The sequence below is a fragment of the Pseudorasbora parva genome, chromosome 7 (assembly GCF_024679245.1).
Source record: "Pseudorasbora parva isolate DD20220531a chromosome 7, ASM2467924v1, whole genome shotgun sequence".
In the NCBI taxonomy this organism is placed as follows: domain Eukaryota; kingdom Metazoa; phylum Chordata; class Actinopteri; order Cypriniformes; family Gobionidae; genus Pseudorasbora; species Pseudorasbora parva.
Window position 1 is genome coordinate 42,913,020 of NC_090178.1, and position 24,682 is coordinate 42,937,701.

General features: G+C 38.2%; 1 protein-coding gene across 3 annotated transcripts in view; it reads left to right on the forward strand.

Moving 5' to 3' along the window:
• The window catches only part of tars2 (threonyl-tRNA synthetase 2, mitochondrial), a 44,661-nt gene extending 21,118 nt beyond the window's left edge, over positions 1–23,543 (forward strand). For 2 of the 3 annotated variants that reach the window (XM_067449261.1, XM_067449260.1), the window contains exons 9-18: positions 5,039–5,137; positions 6,173–6,339; positions 6,875–7,037; positions 12,686–12,823; positions 17,868–17,945; positions 21,255–21,355; positions 22,307–22,408; positions 22,479–22,551; positions 22,644–22,758; positions 23,243–23,543. In XM_067449261.1, the coding sequence (XP_067305362.1) occupies positions 5,039–5,137; positions 6,173–6,339; positions 6,875–7,037; positions 12,686–12,823; positions 17,868–17,945; positions 21,255–21,355; positions 22,307–22,408; positions 22,479–22,551; positions 22,644–22,758; positions 23,243–23,385 (1,179 nt within the window). In that variant the 3' untranslated portion in view covers positions 23,386–23,543. The remainder of the gene's footprint in view (positions 1–5,038; positions 5,138–6,172; positions 6,340–6,874; positions 7,038–12,685; positions 12,824–17,867; positions 17,946–21,254; positions 21,356–22,306; positions 22,409–22,478; positions 22,552–22,643; positions 22,759–23,242) is intronic. The other variant, XM_067449262.1, reaches the window with a different exon arrangement.
• Positions 23,544–24,682: the final 1,139 nt, after the last annotated feature.

The window sequence follows — 24,682 nt, forward strand, 5'->3', positions numbered from 1 at the left end:
ATTCCTGTAGCGCCTCAGTTCAAGCAGCGCGTATCGATCTTCTATTCCTCTTTACTACTAGTTATAGCATGAAATGAACTTGAATGAACATCATAAGATATGGTGTTTCAACCATGGAAAGATGTATACACAGCTTAATTCAAGTTAATGTCCACAACATTAATCTACTAAAACCTAAAGTATACTTTATTTTTTCACGCGTACGTGAGCGTATGAGCACAGTCGAATTTAGAGCCTTGCAAAGTATACTTCTTTTGACTCGTACGTGTACACAGGTGTTCGCCGCATTCGTCGTTTTACAAAGTATGTGGGGTTACAAAAATCTGGTGGTGTGCGTGTGACTGTACCCATCACGGATGCGCAAAAAGTGAAGTATACTTTGGCCTTAACTACTGTCTGGTTTGTTTGATGGACATAATGATTATTATTTTTTAATTTGTTGGTCACACTTTACTTTAGAGTCAAATTCGTACTATTAACAAAGACTTTTGCTTTGATAAAACTCCTTATTTACTGCTGATTAATACTAAGGTATTTATTAAGTTTAGGTATTGTGGATTAAGGGATGTAGAATAACGTCATGTAGAATAAGGAATTAATATATGCTTCATAAGTACTAATAATCAGCCAATATCCTAGTAATATGCATAATAATAAGCAAATTATTTTTTTCATTTGTCCGTTCTTCAGGATGTAATATATGGTTGAATAAATCTCATGAAGTTTCTATGACAGCCACCATCTAAAGGGTTAGTTCACATAAAAACTAAAATTAGCCCATGATCTAACCTCAAGTCATCCTAGGTGACATTCTTCTTTCAAATAAATAAAATCGTAGTTATATTACAAAAAGGTCCTGGATAATCCAAGCTTTATAATGGCAGTGAACTGTTGCCTTGTTTATGAAGTTCATAAAAGTCATATAACTGCTCCACACGGCTCCAAGGGGTAAATAAAGGCTTTTTGAAGTGAAGTGCCATGTTTGTGTAAGAAAAATATCCATATTTAAAACTCAACATTTCACTGCCATTAATGCTTGAATTTGACAGGACTTTTTTAATATAACTGGTTGTATTAGTCTGAAAGAATGTCATATTATATACCTGGGATTTTTAGGGTGACTAAATCATGGGGTAATTTTTATTTTTGGGTGAAAAAAAGCTTTAAATTTTTGTCTTAAAAAAAACGTTTTAGAAAATTATTTAATTGAAAAATTATTATAACCATAGTATTATTAAAATCTGACTTTTGTGCAATTTAAATTTTTTAACCCTTAATTTTATAGTAATGTTATAACTCAGGGTTCCCTTGTATAGTTTATAGCATTAATTGATTTGTTCCTTATTTACCTATAATTACTCAAATTAGCATGTACTGTACCCGATATACAGTGGGTACGGAAAGTATTCAGACCACCTCAAATTTTTCACTCGGTTATATTGCAGCCATTTGCTAAAATCATTTAGTTATTTTTTCTTTCTCATTAATGTACACACAGCACCCCATATTGACAGAAAAACAAAGAATTGTTGACTTTTTTGCAGATTTATTAAAAAAGAAAAACTGAAATATCACATGGTCCTAAGTATTCAGACCCTTTGCTGTGACACTCATACAGTCTTGTTCAAAATAATAGCAGTACAATGTGACTAACCAGAATAATCAAGGTTTTTAGTATATTTTTTATTGCTACGTGGCAAACAAGTTACCAGTAGGTTCAGTAGATTGTCAGAAAACAAACAAGACCCAGCATTCATGATATGCACGCTCTTAAGGCTGTGCAATTGGGCAATTAGTTGAAAGGGGTGTGTTCAAAAAAATAGCAGTGTCTACCTTTGACTGTACAAACTCAAAACTATTTTGTACAAACATTTTTTTTTCTGGGATTTAGCAATCCTGTGAATCACTAAACTAATATTTAGTTGTATGACCACAGTTTTTTAAAACTGCTTGACATCTGTGTGGCATGGAGTCAACCAACTTGTGGCACCTCTCAGCTGTTATTCCACTCCATGATTCTTTAACAACATTCCACAATTCATTCACATTTCTTGGTTTTGCTTCAGAAACAGCATTTTTGATATCACCCCACAAGTTCTCAATTGGATTAAGGTCTGGAGATTGGGCTGGCCACTCCATAACATTAATTTTGTTGGTTTGGAACCAAGACTTTGCCCGTTTACTAGTGTGTTTTGGGTCATTGTCTTGTTGAAACAACCGTTTCAAGGGCATGTCCTCTTCAGCATAGGGCAACATGATCTCTTCAAGTATTTTAACATATGCAAACTGATCCATGATCCCTGGTATGCGATAAATAGGCCCAACACCATAGTAGGAGAAACATGCCCATATCATGATGCTTGCACCTCCATGCTTCACTGTCTTCACTGTGTACTGTGGCTTGAATTCAGAGTTTGGGGGTCGTCTCACAAACTGCCTGTGGCCCTTGGACCCAAAAAGAACAATTTTACTCTCATCAGTCCACAAAATGTTCCTCCATTTCTCTTTAGGCCAGTTGATGTGTTCTTTGGCAAATTGTAACCTCTTCTGCACATGCCTTTTTTTTAACAGAGGGACTTTGCGGGGGATTCTTGAAAATAGATTAGCTTCACACAGACGTCTTCTAACTGTCACAGTACTTACAGGTAACTCCAGACTGTCTTTGATCATCCTGGAGGTGATCATTGGCTGAGCCTTTGCCATTCTGGTTATTCTTCTATCCATTTTGATGGTTGTCTTCCGTTTTCTTCCACGTCTCTCTGGTTTTGCTCTCCATTTTAAGGCATTGGAGATCATTTTAGCTGAACAGCCTATCATTTTTTGCACCTCTTTATAGGTTTTCCCCTCTCTAATCAACTTTTTAATCAAAGTACGCTGTTCTTCTGAACAATGTCTTGAACGACCCATTTTCCTCAGCTTTCAAATGCATGTTCAACAAGTGTTGGCTTCATCCTTAAATAGGGGCCACCTGATTCACACCTGTTTCTTCACAAAATTGATGACCTCAGTGATTGAATGCCACACTGCTATTTTTTTGAACACACCCCTTTCAACTAATTCAACTAATTGCCCAATTGCACAGCCTTAAGAGCGTGCATATCATGAATGCTGGGTCTTGTTTGTTTTCTGAGAATCTACTGAACCTACTGGTAACTTGTTTGCCACGTAGCAATAAAAAATATACTAAAAACCTTGATTATTCTAGTTAGTCACATTGTACTGCTATTATTTTGAACAAGACTGTATATTTAACTCAGGTGCTGTCCATTTCTTCTGATCATCTTTGAGATGGTTCTACACTTTTATTTGAGTCCAGCTGTGTTTGATTATACTGATTGGACTTGATTAGGAAAGCCACACACCTGTCTATATAAGACCTTACGGCTCTCAGTGCATGTCAGAGCAAATGAGAATCCTGAGGTCAAAGGAACTGCCTGAAGAGCTCAGAGAGAGAACTGTGGCAAGGCACAGATCTGGCCACGGTTAGCAAAAAAATTCTGCTGCACTTAAGGTTCCTAAGAGTACAGTGGCCTCCATAATCTTTAAATGGAAGACGTTTGGGACGACCAGAACCAGAGCCGGCTGTCCGGGCAAACTGAGCTATCAGGGAAGAAGAGTCATGGTGAGAGAGGTAAAGAACAACCCAAAGATCACTATGGCTGAGCTCCAGAGATGCAGTCAGGAGGTGGGTGACAGTTGTAGAAAATCAACCATCACTGCAGCCCTCCACCAGTCGGGGCTTTATGGCAGAGTGGCCTGATGGAAGCCTCTCCTCAGTGCAAGACACATGAAAGCCTGCATGGAGTTAAGAAACACCTGAAGGACTTAGGGATTGTGAGAAATAAGATTCTCTGGTCTGATGAGACCAAGATAGAACTTTTTGGCCTTAATTCTAAGCGGTATGTGTGAAGAAAACCAGGCACTGCTTATCACCTGTCCAATACAGTCCCAACAGTGAAGCATGGTGGTGGCAGCATCATCATGCTGTGGGGGTGTTTTTCAGCTGCAGAGACAGGACGACTGGTTGCAATCGAGGGAAAGATTAATGCGGCCAAGTACAGCGATATCCTGGACGAAAACCTTCTCCAGAGTCTTCTAGACCTCAGACTGGGCCGAAGGTTCATCTTCCATCAATGACAATGACTAAGCACACAGTTAAAATAACGGAGTGGCTTCACAACAACTCCATGTTCTTGAATGGCCCAGCCAGAGCCCTGACTTAAACCCAATTGATCATCTCTGGAGAGACCTGAAAATGGCTCTCCACCAATGCTTACCATCCAACCTGACAGAACTGGAGAGGATCTGCAAGGAGAAATGGCAGAGGATCCCCAAATCCAGGTGTGAAAAACGTGTTGCATCTTTCCCAAAAAGACTCATGGCTGTATTAGATCAAAAGGGTGCTTCTACTCAATACTGAGCAAAGGGTCTGAATACTTAGGACCATGTGATATATCAGTTTTTTTCTGTTTTAATAAATCTGCAAAAATGTCAACAATTCTGTGTTTTTCTGGCAATATGGGGGGCTGTGTGTACATAAATGAGAAAAAATGAACTTAAATGATTTCAGCAAATGGCTTTAATATAACAGAGTGAAAAATGTAAGGGGGTCTGAATACTTCCCAACACAAAACATCACAACACAAAACATGTCAAAACACATTGATATAGATTCACAAGCTTGCAAATCGAATTGTCAATGCCCAGCCCTAATTTAAAAAAAAAAAAACTAGTATTTTATATAAAAGTGTTTTGTTTTTTTATTTTGAGGGTTTGTGTATGAATTTGTTGAATCTGTATTTGGGATTGTTGAAATGTCAAGCCAAGCCATGCATTCTAAATAGAGCATTTCTACAGTGTCATCAGTAACTGAAAGCCTTTGCTTTTGTATGATGCTTTATTCATGTCGCTAGGTGTCAGAATAAGCCCAAAATGGGTTTCATACCGGCCAGAGCAACTTAATCTCGAACAATGTTTTGTTTATTTGTAAGACGTTTCCAGCTGGCACTGATGTTGTTCTGTTTTTGACCTGTCGCAGGCACAGGAGTTGTTCTTCTTTCATGATGTCAGCCCCGGCAGCTGTTTCTTCATGCCTAAAGGAGCTCATATATACAATACGCTCACTGACTTTATAAAGGTACAAACTCAGCACGGTTACACCCTTACACTCTGCATCTCCTTGCAACATACATTTCTCACATTCTCGCATATCATGGTGTATTAGTCTGTAAGAGAATAAGCACACATAATGTACATTATTGAGTGGATGTGCTGCTAGGACTTCAGTTTGTCCTACTCCGTATAGGGCAGTTGAAGTGAGCATAAGTGTAGGTCATTATCCACTATACAGTTGCCAAAGACAGGCTGCATCACTTAAAGTTGAACACACTTGCCGTAATTTGCCTTTGGAGTTCTTCCCTATTTTGCTCCTCGCTTTTAAATCCTTAATGACAAACACAATGAGAAAAACACAACTAACCCTTTGCAGGTTTCCTGCAAATAGACGCCTTTACATTTCACTTTGAAACCAAATGTTCCACCAGTGCTGCGGTGGGCAAGTGATGTAACCAGTGTAACACTATCACAGCAAGCCTTTTTTCATGCATATATTTTTTTAAATTATGCTAAATATAATGCTGCATTCACACTGGTTGTCGGCGTTAACGCTTCTCATTTACTTTCAATGGGTGATTTCATGGGTTCCCGAACTGAATTGTGGGTTCTGTTGTGTCACTTCACTTGCTTTGCAAGCGGCAGAAGAAGATTTCTCAACTTTTCAAGCGCCAACGCAGGCGTCATCCAATCAGATCGCCCTATGCAAATGCCTTAGAGCAGACGCTAGCTAATTGTGTTCATGCAACCCTAGAGATGACGTGTGATTGGCTGTTGTCACTATGACGGTCGCATCAGCACAAAGCTTCAGCCACGCTCGATGCCCCGTGTAAATACAGCTTGAAGTGTCAGATATATAATTACTTTTTCTGACTATTATTTCATGTCGGGCTGTATAGGGTTAAAACCTTTGATTGACAAGGCTTCAGAGCTTCTGCCTGCATATTATTACAAAGATTTAAAAAAAAAAAAACATTTCAATTAGGACTGTGTTAATTTTTGGGACTGTGCTCTTCATGACATATGTAATGCTAATGTAACTACTTCCTCTTCCTGTCAGGGCGAGTACAGGAGGCGGGGCTTCAGTGAAGTTGTGACTCCAACCCTGTACAGCACATCTCTGTGGGAGCGGTCAGGTCACTGGGAGCATTACAGTGAGAACATGTTCACAGTGACCTGTGAGCCGCACACCTTCGCTCTCAAGCCCATGAACTGCCCCGCTCACTGGTGAGTCCCACACAGGTGAAGTGTTGATTTTTGGCATCTAAACAATTTATATCGTTGATGAATTTTCATAATTCGTTGAAAAATCATCCAAGTAATTAAACATTTAGAAAATGTGCATGCTATTTTGGTATGAATTGGCTCTTACTTATTTAATTTACTCAAACTACAGGTCAAAAGATTTTTTTTTAAAGAAATTAACATTTTAATTCAGCAAGGATTCATCAAAAGAATTAGAAAACACTTAGAAAAGTTTGTTTTAATTGTTTAATTGTAATAACATTTTACAATATTACTGTTTTTAATGTATTTTATTTGTGATCAAATAAATGAAGCCTTGGTGAGCAGAAGAGACATCTTTCAAAAACAATAAAAAAAAACTTGCCAACACTACACTTTTGAACAGTACTATGTAATATTAGAAAGTATGTATTTTAATTTACTTTTTTATCATAAGAGAGATGTATTATTTTCTCATGAATTGAATCAAGAATCCTCCACCTGTTTGTTCGGTCCAGTAACTGTGTCCTCTGTGCAGTGTGATGTACGAGCAGAGGGTGCGTTCTTGGCGTGAGCTTCCCATCCGCTGGGCAGATTTTGGAGCGCTGCACCGTAACGAACACTCAGGGGCGCTGGGGGGTTTAACCAGAGTCCGACGCTTCTGCCAGGATGACGCACACATCTTCTGCACACCAGAACAGGTACAATTTCAAAGTTTTATTTATTGTAGCAAAGGCGTCAATGATGTCATACAGTGGAGGCAGAATTAAAGGACAGGGGTGTAGCAGCCATTATAAGAGGACATGTGTCTCTCCACTTAGGAATTTCCAAGTTTCTCCCCAAGCAAATCATTGTATTTTAAGGACTTTTTTATTTCTTTTTTTAAGTTGCCTGTCTGTAGAAGACTTTTAGACCAAGCAGAAGCATCTGTCACGCAGATTCAGCAGTGAACTGCACAATAGCACAAGATTTGACGGTACAATATTCATGTGCACACGCTGTTGAATGCCGCGCTTAAAGGGTTAGTTCACCCAAAAAATGAAATTGATGTCAATAATGACTCATCCTAATGTTGTTCCACACCCGTAAGACCTCCGTTCATCTTTCACAACTTGTAAAAGTGTTTCATGGTGTTTTTGTTATGTAATGTTAAGTCACCTTTATTTATATAGCGCTTTATACAATACAGGTTGTCTCAGAGCAGCTTTACAGTGATAACAGGAAAACTATTCAATGATGCAAACAGAGTTCATTTTGGGTGTACAGCAGCTCTAAAAAGAAAATAGTGTCACTGTTCAGCTGAGGTCAGTTTAGTGTTGATTTAGTTCCGTTTTAAAGATCATCAGTTATCAAATTAGCTCATTTCATCTATAAAGCAGTTCTGCAGAAAAAAGTGGTCATCATTCATTTCAGTTCTCATCCAACAGCATCAGTACAGTCAGATCAATGATACTGTTGAATATTAAGGGCCCTATAACACACCCAGCACAATGCATATGTTTTTTGCTAGTTTCGTCCTGATGCACTTATCATTTTCACGTCCTGTGCCATGTTGTTTTAAAGGGTTAGTAGTACTGTCATTAATTACTTACCTTAATGTAGTTCGACACCAGTAAGACCTCCGTTCATCTTCGGAACACAAATGAAGATATTTGTTTCATTTGTGCCTTTTAAATAGCATAACCTTTTAAATAGCAAATGGATTGGCGGCTATCTGCTGGTCTGGAAACGAGTTGTGTTCAGGCACATTGTTGGCGCATTGCTATTTTGAGGAAACTGAGTATTTTTTTGTTCTATTTGTATTGGTAATATTCGCACACAAACATGTCAAATATTAAACATAAACAGATTACAATATTAAAGATTATTATTGTCTACATAAAGATACAAATGTTCACGTCATAATGGATAGTCATTGCATGTAAAAGAATTGCCTATTTGCAGTAATGACGAATGAAATTGTGTATACTTGGAAGGTAAAAAGTGTAGGGAAAAAAGTGTCCTGGGTGCTCAAGGAGTTAGAAAAGGATTATTTGAAGGTGCTCTTTGAGGGTCGGGAATTCAGTAGAATATAGTAAAAGGAAATCCAAGGCACTCTTCTTTAGAAAATTATAAAAAGCCTTTATTAAACTGGCTATTTCATGATAGCAAGTATAAAAGACATGGGAGAAAAAAAACAACCCACGCGTAGCGGCCCAAACAGCCTTCTTCAGGGTATGTATTACAATCAAACAATTTACTCTTTTATAGATGCTGATTAGAAACACCTGAAAGACAAATCACATGCACATACAGAGAAGGTCCACTAGGAGGTTACATAGCAACAAAAGACATATCATAAAAAGGGGCCGAAATCTATTTTTTCATTCAAACCAGGGTATATTGTGGCCTGTAACTCATATTCATATATATATATATATATATATATATATATATATATATATATATATATATATATATATATATATATATATATATATATATATATATATATATATATATATATATATATATATATATATATATATACATAATGTTTCTCTCTGTAAAAGTAATTTTAATTGGTCACCACCCCAAATGCTCTTCTTGATCATTTCTAAACCCTCAACCATTAGGCCTTCTGGATTACTATTGTGCACATTTTGAAAATGTTTTGCCATAGGGTAATCTAAATTAGCTTTTCTAATGGCATTTTTATGCTCCGGTACTCTGTCTTTGAGACGTCTCTTGGTCCGGCCTACATAAAAACATCCACATTGGCATGATAACCTGTATACCACAAAAGTGGTTTTGCAATTAATGAATGTCTTTGTTATACCTCTTGTCTGTCTTAAAATTACAGAATTATTTGCATTCTTTAATGTTAGAACAATGGTTACAAGACCCACATTTATAAGTACCTTTTAATTGTCTGTTAAGCCAAGTGGTCTGTTTTTTAGCAGGAAGATGACTAGATACTAGCCTTAGGGGTGCACCGATCCGATATTAGGATCGGATATCGGCCGCGATACTGACGACAAAGCTGGATCGGGGATCGGAAAAATGAACAGATCCACAGGCCGATCCAGGTGTTTTTTTGTTTTGTTTTTTTTAATCGCAGCAGAACCCTACGTCATTCGTCAGCTTCACGTGTGTCGCGTGCTCAAAGCAACATGGAGCGAGCCAGAGAGTCGGATGTGTAGAGATATTTTATGCTTGCCACGCCAACAAGTTCATCTGTCAGCAATAATACTACCAATTTAATCCAGAAACACCATGTTAAGGAGCACGCTGCATTCCTGCAGCTCAGTAAAACTAAAGGAGTGGACAATACAGCCCAGGAACTAACTTTGCAGGATGCAAAGGATTAATTTTGTGTAAGTGACTGATAGTGGATAATGCTAATGTAATGAACTGACGGTAACAACGCGCTGTTGACGCTCGCGCATCTTGAGGAGAAATCAAAAAAGCGCCACTCACACATAGTAATTGCGGTAAACATTCAAAATGTTACGTTTTTATATTTATAACATATGATACAGTTAAACAACTTCACACAACCAAATGTGATGTTTCCCTGAATACCATCACGATTGAAAATGTCCCTGATTTCCTATGACAGCTCCATAAACAATCATTAACATTAGTTACTTACAATTTAGATGCAATTTTGAGTCTTTTTGTTCTATTTCAGCTGCGAAAATAGTTCCAAGCAAATATTCCAAGCAACAAAGTTCCAAACAGCAGAACCATAACATGTCTCACGCGTTCGGAATGATACAGTGGTTGAATCAAAGATTCAATAACCTGTTCGTAAACGACTGTCTCATTCTTAAAGGGGGGGTGAAATGCTGTTTCATGCATACTGATCTTTTTACACTGTTAAAGACTTGGAATCCCATACTAAACATAGACAAAGTTTCAAAAGTTAAGGTGGACGTTTGATGGGAGTATTTCTTTGTCAAAAATACTACTTCCGGTTAGTCATAAGTTTCGGCAAGTTTTTTGAGATCATGCGTTCCCATTGACGTTAGTGGGGGCGGAATTTCCTTGTATGGGCCTTACGGACAATTCTACCGGAAGCGCGTGAGAGAGAGCGAGGGAGAGAGCGAAAGCAACAGGCTACGCCCATCAAAGCGCTGGCTTGTAGGATGCTAAACAGGTGATATAACCAGTAGCTACTGACTTACCCACTGATAGGCCGGCGGTCGATCTGTATTAGCACTTTCCTCACGCGACGGGCGAATCACTTTCCTCACAGAGCGACTCACTTTCCTCACGCGGCAGGCGAATCACTTTCCTCACTGAGCGAATCACTTTCCTCACCGAGCGACTCACTTTCATCACGCGGCGGGCGAATCACTTTCCTCACTGAGCGAATCACTTTCCTCACAGAGCGAATCACTTTCCTCACAGAGCGAATCACTTTCCTCACAGAGCGACTCACTTTCCTCACGCGGCGGGCGAATCACTTTCCTCACTGAGCGAATCACTTTCCTCACAGAGCGAATCACTTTCCTCACGCGGCGGGCGAATCACTTTCCTCACAGAGCGAATCACTTTCCTCACAGAGCGACTCACTTTCCTCACTGCAGCGCGCTGCTGCACACGTCATTATTTAGCTCCACTCACACGACACGCCCCCACCCGCTCGGCTTTTTTCGGAAAGACTCGGAACAGCGCATCTTTCTTATATAATTATAAAAAAAATAAAGACTTTTCGGAGATATGCAGGATGCAATACTACTCTATAGGTACTCAAGATTGACATGACACTGACTGAAACTGAGTGTTTCACCCCCCCTTTAAAGGAATCAGTCGTTTGAATGAATCATTTGAATTAATGACTCAATGACTCACTCATTAAGACTCACCTACTGCCACCTACTGGTGGTTTAGTTTCCTATATTTTTCAACATTTATTTTGTTTATTCAAAAATACAAATCTCATAACATCATTTAATGCAGTAGTAATTTTTCTGGGTAAATAATTTAATTTGATTGGTAACATCCCTTTAGTGTCTTATTTAAATTTAATGTATAAATCAAATTTAAGAATATAATATAAAACCTGAAGCATAGCTTATATTTAATAAGATTAGGGGAAAATGCCCTTTATAAAGGTAAAATATCACTAATATGCAGATTTAAAATATGTCAAAGCTGATTGAACACTGAGAACATTGCTTCAGAATAAGTTATATTTACAACACACACACACACACAAATCTAACTTTTTTCCCGGACAAGCACGACAAGTGAATGACCATTTTACTTATCCAAAGGAGAGACATGAGCATGCTTAATGCCGAGCCCTAAATTATATTTTAGATTTGAATGCACAATTGTTTTTTAAATAAATAAGAATTCAACACTTTGCATACATCTGTTATTTTGTCTTATTATCTTTATTTAGTAAAGTCTGGTGCCTTTAGTCATTTCAAGGAAGGTATACAGTTTATTATTAATTTAACAATAGTATCGGATCGGTATCGGGTATCGACAGATACACAAAGCCCAGGCATCGGTATGGGGACTGAAAAAGTCGGATCGGTGCACCCCTATCTCGTAGAGTTGGAGCCCTCTTGAAACTAATTTTTGGAGATGCAGAAAACACTTCTCTAAGAACAGGATCACTTTTGAAGAATTGAAATTGTCTACTTATTTGACCAATCGTGGCAATTCGCACATGTATTTAAACTGACTTGTCAGGTTGAGGGTGCTTTTAAAGGGAATGGGAGATGAGACGTTTGAAGATCAGATTCATCGTGCCAGTATGGAGATAAAGCTGAAATGTACACATAGGTCTACTAAATGTTGTTTTTTTCGTAAAGACATTCATCATTTGAACAATTGGTATGTTGTCAAACAACAACACACTGTGATTATGCAGCTGCGTTTTTATTCCTGTCAAAAATTATTCATGGTGTTACCCTGAATAAGGTCTATAATTGGCTTCCTTATGGTTGGAGTTATTCTAAACTTGATTACCGCCGCATGGTGCTTTTTTAGGGATTTAAACAATAATGAATGCTTCAGATCACAAAATGATCGCCAGTGTGACCTGATACGAATGGTCTTCTATATAAAAGCTGACCACATTCATTTGACCTTCCTTGTTATCTATCTGCATTTCTGAAAGTAAAGCATGTCTTTTTCAAACAAAAGCACATTATTCGTCATATAACGGTGTTTTTGTGTCAGTATGTTTGTGCAGCTCTTGCTTTGGTCTTCTGTGTGAAGGAATGCATCTCGCTCGTTTTGTTTGTACTGATGTATGATTTATCGTTTATAATGTCAGTGTTTATATTGTCTCTCATACACGCCCTACATTTGTTTATTCGCTGCTGCTTTTCTGTTCTCTCTTCAGCTGGAGGGGGAGATCACGGCATGTTTGGACTTTGTGAGGAGCGTATATCGTGTCTTCGGTTTCTCCTTTCACTGTCTCCTCTCCACACGACCCACACCCTGTCTGGGAGAGGCCGCCCTATGGGACTGTGCTGAACAGGTACACCTGTCAATCAATCACTGCCTCCCCTGTTTGTCCCCGCCGACCACAGTGTGTGCCAGTGTTATTTTCACCACAGTGTGTGCCAGTGTTATTTTAGTATTATATTATTCATATTCTGTTATAGTACTACTTAATATTTTGAATTAGCGTATTTTATATTTTCATTTTTTTATTTGAAGTTTTAACAATTTTCTGATGTGCTTTTGCTAAGTGTTAATTTATTTGTATTTGTTTTAGTTAGTTTAGTACTTCATCCGTTTTTATTTATGTTAGTTGCCGAGGCAACATTCCTAATTTAAAGTGATCTAATATTTATATTTCATTTTATTATTATATTTACTTTTAAATAAACTTTTTCATGTGCTTTTGTCTTTTTTATTTGATTTTATATTTAGATTTAGTGTTATTTTATTTTTCAGTTTTAGCATTTTGTACTTTAGCTTAATCATTTATTTCTGTTAGTTGTTGTTACGACCCCTGAGATGGTCAAATCAAGGGATAAAGGGGAGTCATATTAACGTAAAAGAGTTCAATGTCTACAGGTATAACAAAGCCAGATAAAGGTGTAGAGACTAAACGAAATGGCCAAAAGTGTTTATTTACAAAAGAAGAAAAGATGAATAATAATAGTAATATAATAATAATAATAATATACAGATACACAAGGTGAAACAAACCAAAGAAACACCAGCAAAAGAATTGGAGAAGGAACGTGGGTGGCTTCCAAATAAAGGAAATAAACAAAACTCAGTGCTAACTTATGACCCAGTCGCTAACCTAACTACCAAAAGAAAATAGGAAATAAAATAGTCATCGCATCTCAGACGCCTACCTGACCTACACTAACTACCCAAACGCAGAAATACAACTATTGTGTCAATACAGAATAAATCTTACATGTGCGCAATGTATATCGCGCAACCTTCTTAGCCGTCCCTTTCTCACACCTCGAGACAGTACACTAGCCTGCTCACAATAACACACGGGCAGTCACACAAAACACAGTTTCAAACGTATTGGGCCTTGTGAGTGTCGTCTTCTCTCCTCTTATATGCCACGGGCACTGGCCGGATTGGAGAGCTTGTCTAGGACGTCACAGGAACACGGGGATCAGGTGAGCGTCGAGGGCCAGTAGAACGGGACTTAGAAAGTGAAACTAAAAAAGAAGAAAGACTTGGGAAGAAAAGACTACATAACCAACAGGAACATAACAGTTTTTACAACTTTACTAAAACTTAAAATGAAAAGTCATTTTATAAGCTTTTCTTCTGAACAAGATTGGAAAAAAAATCTGTTTAAGATTAATTTCATTTTATTCAATAAAAAAAAGATATATACATACATACATACATACATACACACACACAAACACACACAAACATATATATTTAATATTTGCCAAGGCATCATTTCTAATCTAATATTTCTTTCATTTTAGGTTTTAGTAATTTGTAGGGGTGTAACGGTTCACAAAATTCACGGTTCGGTTCGATACGATACACTGGTGTCACGGTTCACTACGTTTTAGATACAGCAAAAATTAAAAAATTGGCAGATAAATTACCTTTTTTTATTTTTTAAAACTAACAAAGTATGATTTTTAAAAACATTTTTTTTACATTGAACAAAGATGGAGCTATACTTTACCCATCTTCTATGTAGTACCAGAAATAGACATGAGCTCTTTACTAGGGATGGGTACCGAAAACCGGTATTAAACGGGCCCCGGGGCTGAATTTTTAAAGACCGTTGTATCGATAAGCTCGGACGTTATCGGTTCTGCTGTCGGTACTTTTGAAAATACACGTGACGAGAGAGAGAGAGAGAGAGAGAGAGAGAGAGAGAGAGAGAGAGAGAGAGCTCCGCAAACGACAGCCGAGGACAGAACCAAACATACAAACATAGCCTGGTTACACTTTAGATCTGTGATAGTCCGCTTTTATTTTAGATTTTGTCTTCCAAAGATTATAATAAATATTTATGTCTAGCCCAACTTAATTCCCTTTGCAGCAGTAGCCTAAGCTGTCATTTCTCCATAAAACTCAAACGCAATGACAGAATCAGCACGATCAGTGATTGTTGTAAAATACAGTCTAGCTACTGTTGGTAAATTCTGGGACGCGTTTAATAATAAAAAGACGATTAAAAGCACAAAAATGTGCGCAAGAGATTGTTCCCAAGTCGACGCGCGCGCTCTGAAACAGCCGCAACAAGACGAGCAAATTACACTTTCGGTTTCACACTAAACGATCAAATGTACACAAACATCTATGTCAAAATGACCGGCTTGGAGAGTCTCTTAAACACAACACAGTTTGTGTCTAAAATGGACGTAATTATTATGGATATAGTCAAGAGAAAATGTAGTGCATCTGCCTATTATCAGTCGCCTATAGATCTTCACGTCTGTCTTAAAGAGGCAGCAGTGTAAATAAACATGCTGACGAATTACTGCGAATTAAACAACCAAATGCAAAGAGAGAAAATCACTCACAGCTCTTGCATGAATAACTTTAGCTTTAACAAGCATTATTTTGGCTATTTATGATGAACAGTGTTATTTTACATTTGATTAGTAGAATTCTTCCTGAAATGAAAGCACTGCATGTGTAGGCTGTGTATTTTTGTTAATTGTGTGTGTGTGTGTGTGTATGTGTATATATATATATATATATATATATATATATATATATATATATATATATAAAATCTCAAAAAGTACCAATAAGAATACCGTTAAAGTACCGGACCGGTAAGCAGTATCGGTAAGGGTAGTAATACTGTTAAAACCTTAACGATACCCATCCCTACTCTTTACAATAGCTCTCTCCACACTTTTTTCACACACTACTGCTTCTGTCATCCCTTTGGCCAAATCCTCAAGGGGGCGTGTCTTAAGAACGTGGCTGTTCGTCTCCCATTCATCGGTAATGTAATGTGCCGTTACAGTCAGGTAGCTTTGTGTAGCCCTTGACGTCCAGCCGTCTGTTGTCAGAGCAACCGCTGTTGCTTTGGCCAATTGGTTCTCTGTTTTTGCTTTTGTTTTTTAGTACAAAGCAGGAATTACTGGCTAAAATGGGCTCGTCAAGGAACATTGTAACGGGGCTCAATTACTTTAAGCACGTTCTTAAAACTCCGTCTGCGGTGCGTATGCGTGCGGGAGCCGCACGCCCTGTTGTGCTTTCACATATGTTGTGTTTTCAGTCCGCAACCGTTAACATGGGTACAGAAAAAATACGCACTGCAGACGGAGTTTGTGTGAAACGGGCATAAGGTCTCATATCCGCGGCTATAAATGTCTTTTGCCATTTGAATAAGTTGGAAATGTCTGTCTTAATGCTGCGGGGATAGTTTGTGGGATAGTTTGTGGCTGTTTCTCCTTTTTATCGTCTTGTTGTTGGCGTAAATGAGTTGATTGACATGACATGAGTTATTCCCGCTGCTGTACCATCATGTAGCAAATGCGACATACCGTTGTTTTTTAATTCATCACTCTTGCCAACACCATCATAGCTTACAGAGAATCCAAAGTTCACCAACACACCAGACCCGTTGGTTATTGGAGGATCTTCTATTTCTGGTCTGTTAAGCGCAATAGCCATTTTGCAATGAGCATTCAGCGTGTACTGAGTAAGCGAGCACCTGACTGAGCAGTCTAAAACATATTTGTTTTTTGTTTTTTTTCTCTTAGTCAGGGGCATTGCCTGTTACGTCGTTTTGGTTATTGGCTTCCTTGTTGAACGCATATTATATTTTGCATACTTTTTTATTTTCCAAATCTAATTCATTAGACCAAGAACTGTTTGGTACATAATGCGTACCGCGTACCGAACCGAAAGCCTCGTACCGAACGGTTCAATACGAATGCGCGTATCGTTACACCCCTAGTAATTTGATGTGCATTTTTATTTAATTTTTATTTCTATTTAGCATTAATTTATTTTTATTTCGGTTTTTGGTAATATTAGTGCTTCAGCTTTATCTAATTTAAAAATCCAATATTTAGATTTTATTTTATTTCAACGTATTTTCACTTTTCATTTTAAGTTCTAGTAATTTTGTTAGCTTTTCTTTTTTTTATTTAAATTTTTTTAATATTTCTATTTAGCATTAATTTATAATTGTATTTTAGTTTTTGTAATTTTAGTACTTTTTTATTTCTATTAGTTACCAAGGCAACATTTCTAATTTAAAATAATTTAATATTTAGATTTTATTTTTTTATTTCAACTTTATATTTTATACTTTTAATTTTAAGTGTTTGTAATTTTAGGTGCTTTTGTCATTTTTATATACATTTCTAATTGGCAATAATATTTTATTTTAGTTTTAGTCATTTTTGTACTTCAACTTAATCATACTTAGTCAAATCACACCAGTTAGTTGCCTAGGCAACATTTCTAATTTAAAATCAACAAAAATTTATATTTAATTTAAATGTTTTGCAGTTTAAGTTAAGAATACTGGTGCGTGACGGAGAAGGCTGTTTGTGTTCCTGCCTCTGGTGTCAGGATTATAAGATCCTGTCTGTACATGTACCCACATATGCGGTGAGACAACATAGGAAACATCCGGAGTAAGTGTAGGGCAGGTCCAAACAGACGGTTACGTGACAGGGATTCATTAATGTTGATCAGGGTCACAGTGTGGAATGAGGCGAGTAGGTCATGAGTGTCAGAGGAGGGAAACATACAGCCAATGTGTGAAGAACTCATGATCCAATCAGAGCTGAGTATGCCGTATATAAGGCTATCAGTGTTATGAGCACTGCACAAGGCCTTTGCTTTATAAGGATAAATGTAGTTTCCTGGCGGGGTTGTCTGTTTTTTTTTTTTTTTTTGTTAAGCAAAGAAACTCTAATCTCTCTCCTAGCGCTCTCTTCCTCAAACTAATGTGTTTTCAGCTCTGCATGTTTTGGGATCATTGAATTAAATGTTTACTGGAGATTCTTTTATTAGTGCTTCTTGAGCCAATTTGTACACTGACACATTCCAGATTTCCCTCTGAAATGTCTCTCTCTCTTGTATTTTTCCTGGAGCAGCAGTTGGAGAGCAGTCTCAAGCAGTTTGAGGAGCACTGGGAATTAAACCCCGGAGACGGGGCGTTTTATGGACCTAAGGTGAGGCCGGCAGAAAAAGAGATACTGCTGTGAAGCAAAATGATGAAAAATATGTTCACTTTTCATTATACATTTTTAACTTTGATATATCAACAAAACACATTATGCCTCAGTTATCTATACAGTCATGGCCAAAAATATTGGCACCCTTGGTAAATATGATCAAATATGGCTGTAAAAATAAATCTGAATTGTTTTTCCTTTTGTTATATCTAGGGATGCATCGATACCACTATTTTTTTCCAGACTGCCGATACCGGGTACCGATACAAGTACTTAAAGGACAACTCCGGTGAGAAATGACCCTAGGGGTAATTAACAGATGGTTACCGAGTAGATCGTTCTCTGGGATGCGTTTTCATGAAAATCGTTTGCATGTAGAGACCCTCATTATGCTGCCGTGTTAGTGTGAGGCTATTTTTAGCCTTGTTAGTGGTATTAACTAGCGATTTAATTTTACCACCCTGTGTCTACCCTGTGCCCCATAGACTAGTGTTATAAGTTAATCTGTTTTTAAAGATAAAACTCTTTACATTCGATTTTCCTGAAAACGCATCCCAGAGAACGATCTACTCGGTAACCATCTGTTTATTACCCCTAGGTTCATTTCTCACCGGAGTTGTCCTTTAAGTGTCACAGCACAAACTCAGCAGGAGTCAGATTACATTCATCATGATGAATGAGCTGAATGAGCTCTCGTGATGAGAGCTGAGGTAAACATGTCCGCGCTCTCAGCATACATTCACAGCGCGTGTTCAGTCTGGCGTGTTTTCAGTTCATGCCTTTGGAAGCTTAACTTTCATAGGAATTAATTTGAGAAGATGAAACACTCACTTTGCTCCACAAAGCTCCGTTTACATGAATGCCTGCAGCTGCGAGCTGAGCTGTGAGATCCCATCCCCCATGCTTGGGTTGAAAACTTGCGGAAATGGCTCCCTCTTGCTGGCTGTAGTCTTTAGCCTTTGGGTCAATTTGCATCATCGGAGGATTTTTACCAGAAATAAAATGCATAAATCTCTTGTCTCGGGGGATATGAGGGAGGAGCGCAATCATTTGAATATACTCTGTATCTTTAGGAGTGGCCTCGTAGGGCAGCGAAGCATTCTGGGAATTGTTGTCTTTCATTCCCATGAGACAAAAATGTATGTTCTGTCTTTTCTCAGTCTAGAAAGCACCAAATTCAAAAATAATTTCACATTTCTACTACATTAATGACCCAGTTTAAATACAGATTCATCTTCCCAGCGCTGTAGAACCCTTTTAACGACAAGCTTTGCAATTGTGCCGTCCGTCATGTGTGCAGCTACTTTTCATAGACGAGAAGCAAATTCATGCCGGAAATTCAAGTTGTTGCCTTGGTAATGAACAAGTAAGTTAGTTGCGGTGGTTCATTGTGGACTTACATTTATTTGAGGAAATCTGTAAGGCTATTAGGTTTGACGTATTAGTCCTGTGCTGTCCATTGAGTTGATTTGAATCAGTATGTCTATAATGGCTGACATTGCTTCGATGGAAATTTAATAGAGTGACCATAATGCAAGGCGAGCATTCACGTGCAATTCATCTATTTTTAGTGGCATTCAGGATGGCAATTGACTATTCATAGTGTTCTCAAATGGATTGCACATGCTTGATAAACAGACTTTCACTTTCAACACTACTCGCTGCCAAGAGGTGTCTGTGCGACGAGTGGTTCAGCTTGGTTTATAGCCTACTCGCCGCCGCGTCTGCACCTCTATGGTCCGCACTAGTGAGAAGGTGCGCGCAGCAAAAATGAAGTCATCGCAGTCGTGTGTGTTTAAAGTGCGAGACCCCTTTGGCGGTGTGCACGGTGAATGTAACTCCGCATGGCTCCAGATCTGAAGGTGCGTTAAAGTGGTATCGAGTGCGGTTGTATGGTAGCTTACGAGTACCTACGAGTACCAGTACGAGCAGAGTACTGGTATCGGTATCAGTGCATCCCTAGTTCTATCAAAAAAATTGCAAAAAATTACCTTTCATTGAAGTAAAATAATTAAAAGTGGGGGAGAAATCACATTATGAAATAAATGTTTTTCTCCAAAACATGTTGGCCATAATTATTGACACCCTTTTATTAAATACTTTTTGCAACCTCGTTTTGCCAAACTATCAGCTCTGAGTTTTGTTCTGTAATGCCTGATGAGTTTGGAAAACACTTGACATGATATCAGACACCATTCTTCCATACAGACTCTCTCCAGGGGCTTCATTTATAAAACTTTCTGTAGATTTCATCCTAAAAGTGTACATATACACAAAAGCTAGATTTTGCCTAAACACAAAAAAATTCTGATTTATAAAAAACATATAAATACCAGAATTTTGTGTATGCCAGAACCTGCGAAAAAATCCCTTCATAAATCATATCCAGCAGAAGATTGTGTGTATGTGCATCTCCACTCTGCACTCAGCGTCTACTCCCCGAAATTACCATATATGGAGCTGACAACGCCTAGTTTTACTATGCATGACCTAATCTGCATATCATTTGCACGTGACACCATGTTTAAAACTGTGACAAGACATTAAAAATATTAGATACGCACTATAAATGCCATTTGTGCCTTACACATTACATCGCTGAAAATCATTCAATGTCCTTTTTATGTTGTACAAGAAATATATCAAAATATCCATAACAACAAAATTGTATATATATATATTATAAAGTTGATTCATTCATTTCCATGGGCCAAATGTTATTTTAATATGTTTAGGCTACTTTAATGGAAACAGATAGGTCTTTTTTTGTATTGCAGTGTAAATACAAATGTCTGACTCAACAAATCACTGACGAAAAAGGAAACTTGCAAATCTGCAAATCCTTCAAATACAGTGGCATTTTTCATAATTTTTTTGCGAAAAATGTCTTTACACTACTGCAGCTCCAGTTGTACAGTAACCTCTCGACCACTGAATTCTGCCATCTCTGTAATATCGTACAGAGTACAGTGAATAACTGATCATCGTTTTCGCTGAAACATGAGCTCTGCAGTTTAGTTTAAAGAGGAATTATTGGAATTAGCCTGTATTTAATCATTGCTGTCATTGAAACAGCATCACAGGAAAAGTGATCAAAAGTTGCACATCCACATGTTTATCTTATTTCATATAATTTTTGTTTAAAATCTGAGTAATGACTTTATGTAATTTCAGTGCATATCGCCATTAACCACACCGTTGCTGCTCTTTTATGTAAATGTTCTTGGGTTCATCAGTCACGTTTAGTTTCTGCAGGTTTCTGTGGTGTTCAACTGGCATTTCATTTGGTTCTTTTACACTGTTCAGATCGACATCCAGATACGGGATGCCCTCGGCCGACAGCACCAGTGTGCCACAATTCAGCTGGACTTCCAGCTGCCCATCAGATTTAACCTGCAGTATGTTGGGTAAGATCTCCCCTGACTGATACGATATAGTAGCCTGACAAGCCAGACCCACATCAAGATGTTTGGTCTGGAAACTCACCATAGACAGGGCTCAATCCGAGGGGCGGGATAAACGGTTGTCTTTCAAACTCCCTCTGCACGCGATAGGATAGCGCTACACCAACCAGAGCAACGAAGGTGAAGCAGAGCTCGTTGATAGATTAAACATTCGCCGTATCCGGTCGGCTAAACTCTGAACACATCTTCCCTTTTTAAGAATAACTTCAGTGCCGTTCTTTGTTCTTTTCTCAGAGAAAAGCTTAACTCCAAGTCTTCCAGAGTTGCGGTCAAAGCTGATTCGAAAGACCGCCGTTCGCCAGTTTCTGTGTTTACTAGAAGCACGCAAACGCAACTCGGCCGCCGTCATTATGGCCCCGCCCGCCGACTCTATATACGATGTGATTGGCCCGTCCAGATTGTGAAGAATACAGCTCAGAAGGGTATTGAGAGTTCCTAGACGACACTTGCGGGCAGATTAAATTTGCTGCCGCTAGGGTGCGTCTAGATTTCTAGGCTAACAATATAGATGTTTTTTTTTTAAATCTCAAATCAGAATAAAATGTTAAATTCATATTTTGCTTGAAGAACATGAAGCCTGTTTTAAGACCAGTAAGATTTTCTGCAATGTGAAATTTTCATAAACAATAAGCAGATATCCCCCCACTTCTCATTATGTGCATTGTGGCATTTTATTTTTATTTTAATAGTAACTTTTGTTACCATCTCTATTAGTTATTGCTTTAAATACCTATATAGTTTTTTTATTGATGTAGATTTAAGTAAATTAAAGGCGGTTTAATAAATAATGTCTGGATGCCGCATTAATGGTTATGCTTATAATGGGGAGAACAAGGTGTTAAGCATATTCTACTTCAGTGTCTGCAAGTGAATGTCATGTGATTTCTGTTTCAGGGCTGACGGACAGATGCACAGGCCTATCATGATACACCGGGCAGTGCTGGGGTCCTTGGAAAGGATGATCGCTATCCTGGCCGAAAACTTTGGAGGGAAATGGTGTGTGTGCATGTTTGCGTGAGAGTTCAACAATGTTTGGAATTGGTTCTCAATTTTCTTCCTTTCTCAGGCCTTTCTGGCTGTCTCCAGCACAGGTGATGGTTGTGCCAGTAGGGGGCGACAGTGAGACATATGGGCGAGAGGTCAGAAGAAACAACTCTGGACATGCTTAATATATATATAAACACTTTGTGGATAGTTATGGGTTTTTGATGCATTGTGCTCTGGGTTTAAGGTGGTCTGCAGACTGAGGGAAGCTGGATTCATGGCTGATATTGATGATGATCATAGCAACACTTTAAATAAGAAAATTCGGTCCGCGCAGCTCGCACAGTACAATTATATATTCGGTAAGGATTCATTGGGATGTTGCCATATTTTATTCATATTCAAGTCACCTTCATTTTTATAGCTCTACAATACAATACAGATGATTTCAAAGCAGGAAATGTTGCTAAAAAGAATGTTCAATTTAATTCAGTGTTGATTCAAATCAGTCCAATAACCAGTGTTGATGTTGAAAAAAATGTATTAATTATAAAGCAGCTCTGCAGAAGACAATATTGTCACTATTCAGCTTAATTCAGTTCAAGTTTTGTTCTCATCCGGTAGTGTCAGTGCATTTAAATCGATAATATTACGGAATGCCACGTTTTTTTTATATGATATCTCATGATTTCTGCAGTTCTGTGTAGTGCAGCTCTCGCTTCAGCTTTAAATATTTTAAAGCTTTAATTGTTCCCATTCCGGAAAACACATGTCTAAAGAATGAGTGTTCTGGGGCCTATTAAGAAAAGGTCAGATAAACTAAACCTCGCTCTGTTTGTAATGCAGTGGTCGGAGAGAAAGAGCGTGAAAGCGGGACCGTTAGCGTGCGGATGAGAGGAGGGAAGCAGCTCGGGCAGAGATCACTGGAGGATGTGATGAGGTCACTGTCTGAACTCGGACAGAGACGCAGCAGTCAGGAGGAGCTTTAACGTGAGCGCGAGAGAGGACAGAACCAGAGCCTTGGTGTCTAACAGACCAGACGCTGGGACACACACATACATTCATTTCACCAGTGGATCTCTGAGCCTGCTAATTTTGTTTAAAACATTTTTTTTATTTATAATAAGATAATAAATTACTTTTCATATTCAGTCTCTCTTTCTTAATTAAGATTTATGTTGTATAGGACATTTTCTTTAAATGGGGAACTCTAATAATAATTTTAGTCATGTGTATAAATCAGGGATTTTCAAACTGTGGTCTGGCATTTGTGGAAAATTTTAATTTTAATTTACAGAGCATAATATCATCCAAAGATTCAGAGAATCTGGAACCAATCTCTGTGCGTAAGGGTCACGGCCAGAAAACCATACTGGATGCCCGTGATCTTCGGGCCCTTAGACGGCACTGCATCACATGCAGGAATGATACTGTAATGGAAAGCCCAACATGGGCTCAGGAATGCTTCCAGAAAACATTGTCGGTGAACACAATCAACCGTGTCATTCGCCATTGCTGGCTAAATCTCTATTGGTCAAAAAAGAAGCCATACCTAAACATGATCCAGAAGCGCAGGCGTTTTCTCTCGGCCAAGGCTCATTTAAAATGGACTGTGGCAAAGTGGAAAACTGTTCTGTGGTCAGACAAATCAACATTTGAAGTTCTTTTTGGAAAACTGGGACGCTGTCATCCGGACTAAAGAGGACAAGGACAACCCAAGTTGTTATCAGCGCTCAGTTCAGAAGCTGCATCTCTGATGGTATGGGGTTGCATGAGTGTGTGTGGTATGGATTTCTCTGTAAGGGCAAAAAAGTTAATAATCTGTAAAAAAGTGAATCAAAGAACAAATGAAAGTAAAAGTCACTGCTCTTGACTGATTAACTTTTATAGTTTTAACAAGGATTATACTCCAGGGCTGTTAAATGCTTGAAGAACTCTATAAGGTGTGGAATTATTATTTTCAGGGAAACTCACGGCTAAAGTAGTTCCGGGCAGTTCTTGACCGCATTACAGTTCCATATCACTTCACCAAATGATTTCAGAGGTCCTCACAGCTGACAGCAAAATAACCAAAAACACGACAACATTGGCCAGGCAAATACATATTGTAAACAATGGTAACAATGTTGAGAGACAAACTCAAGTAACTTGCATACGTTTAATCTCTCGTTTTGGTCACACTTTAGATTAGGGTCCAGTTCTCACTATTTACTTTGACTTTAGGTAGTTGTAAAGTAGGCAATATGCATGCTAATAAGCATCTAGTTAAAGGTGAACTATGTAGTA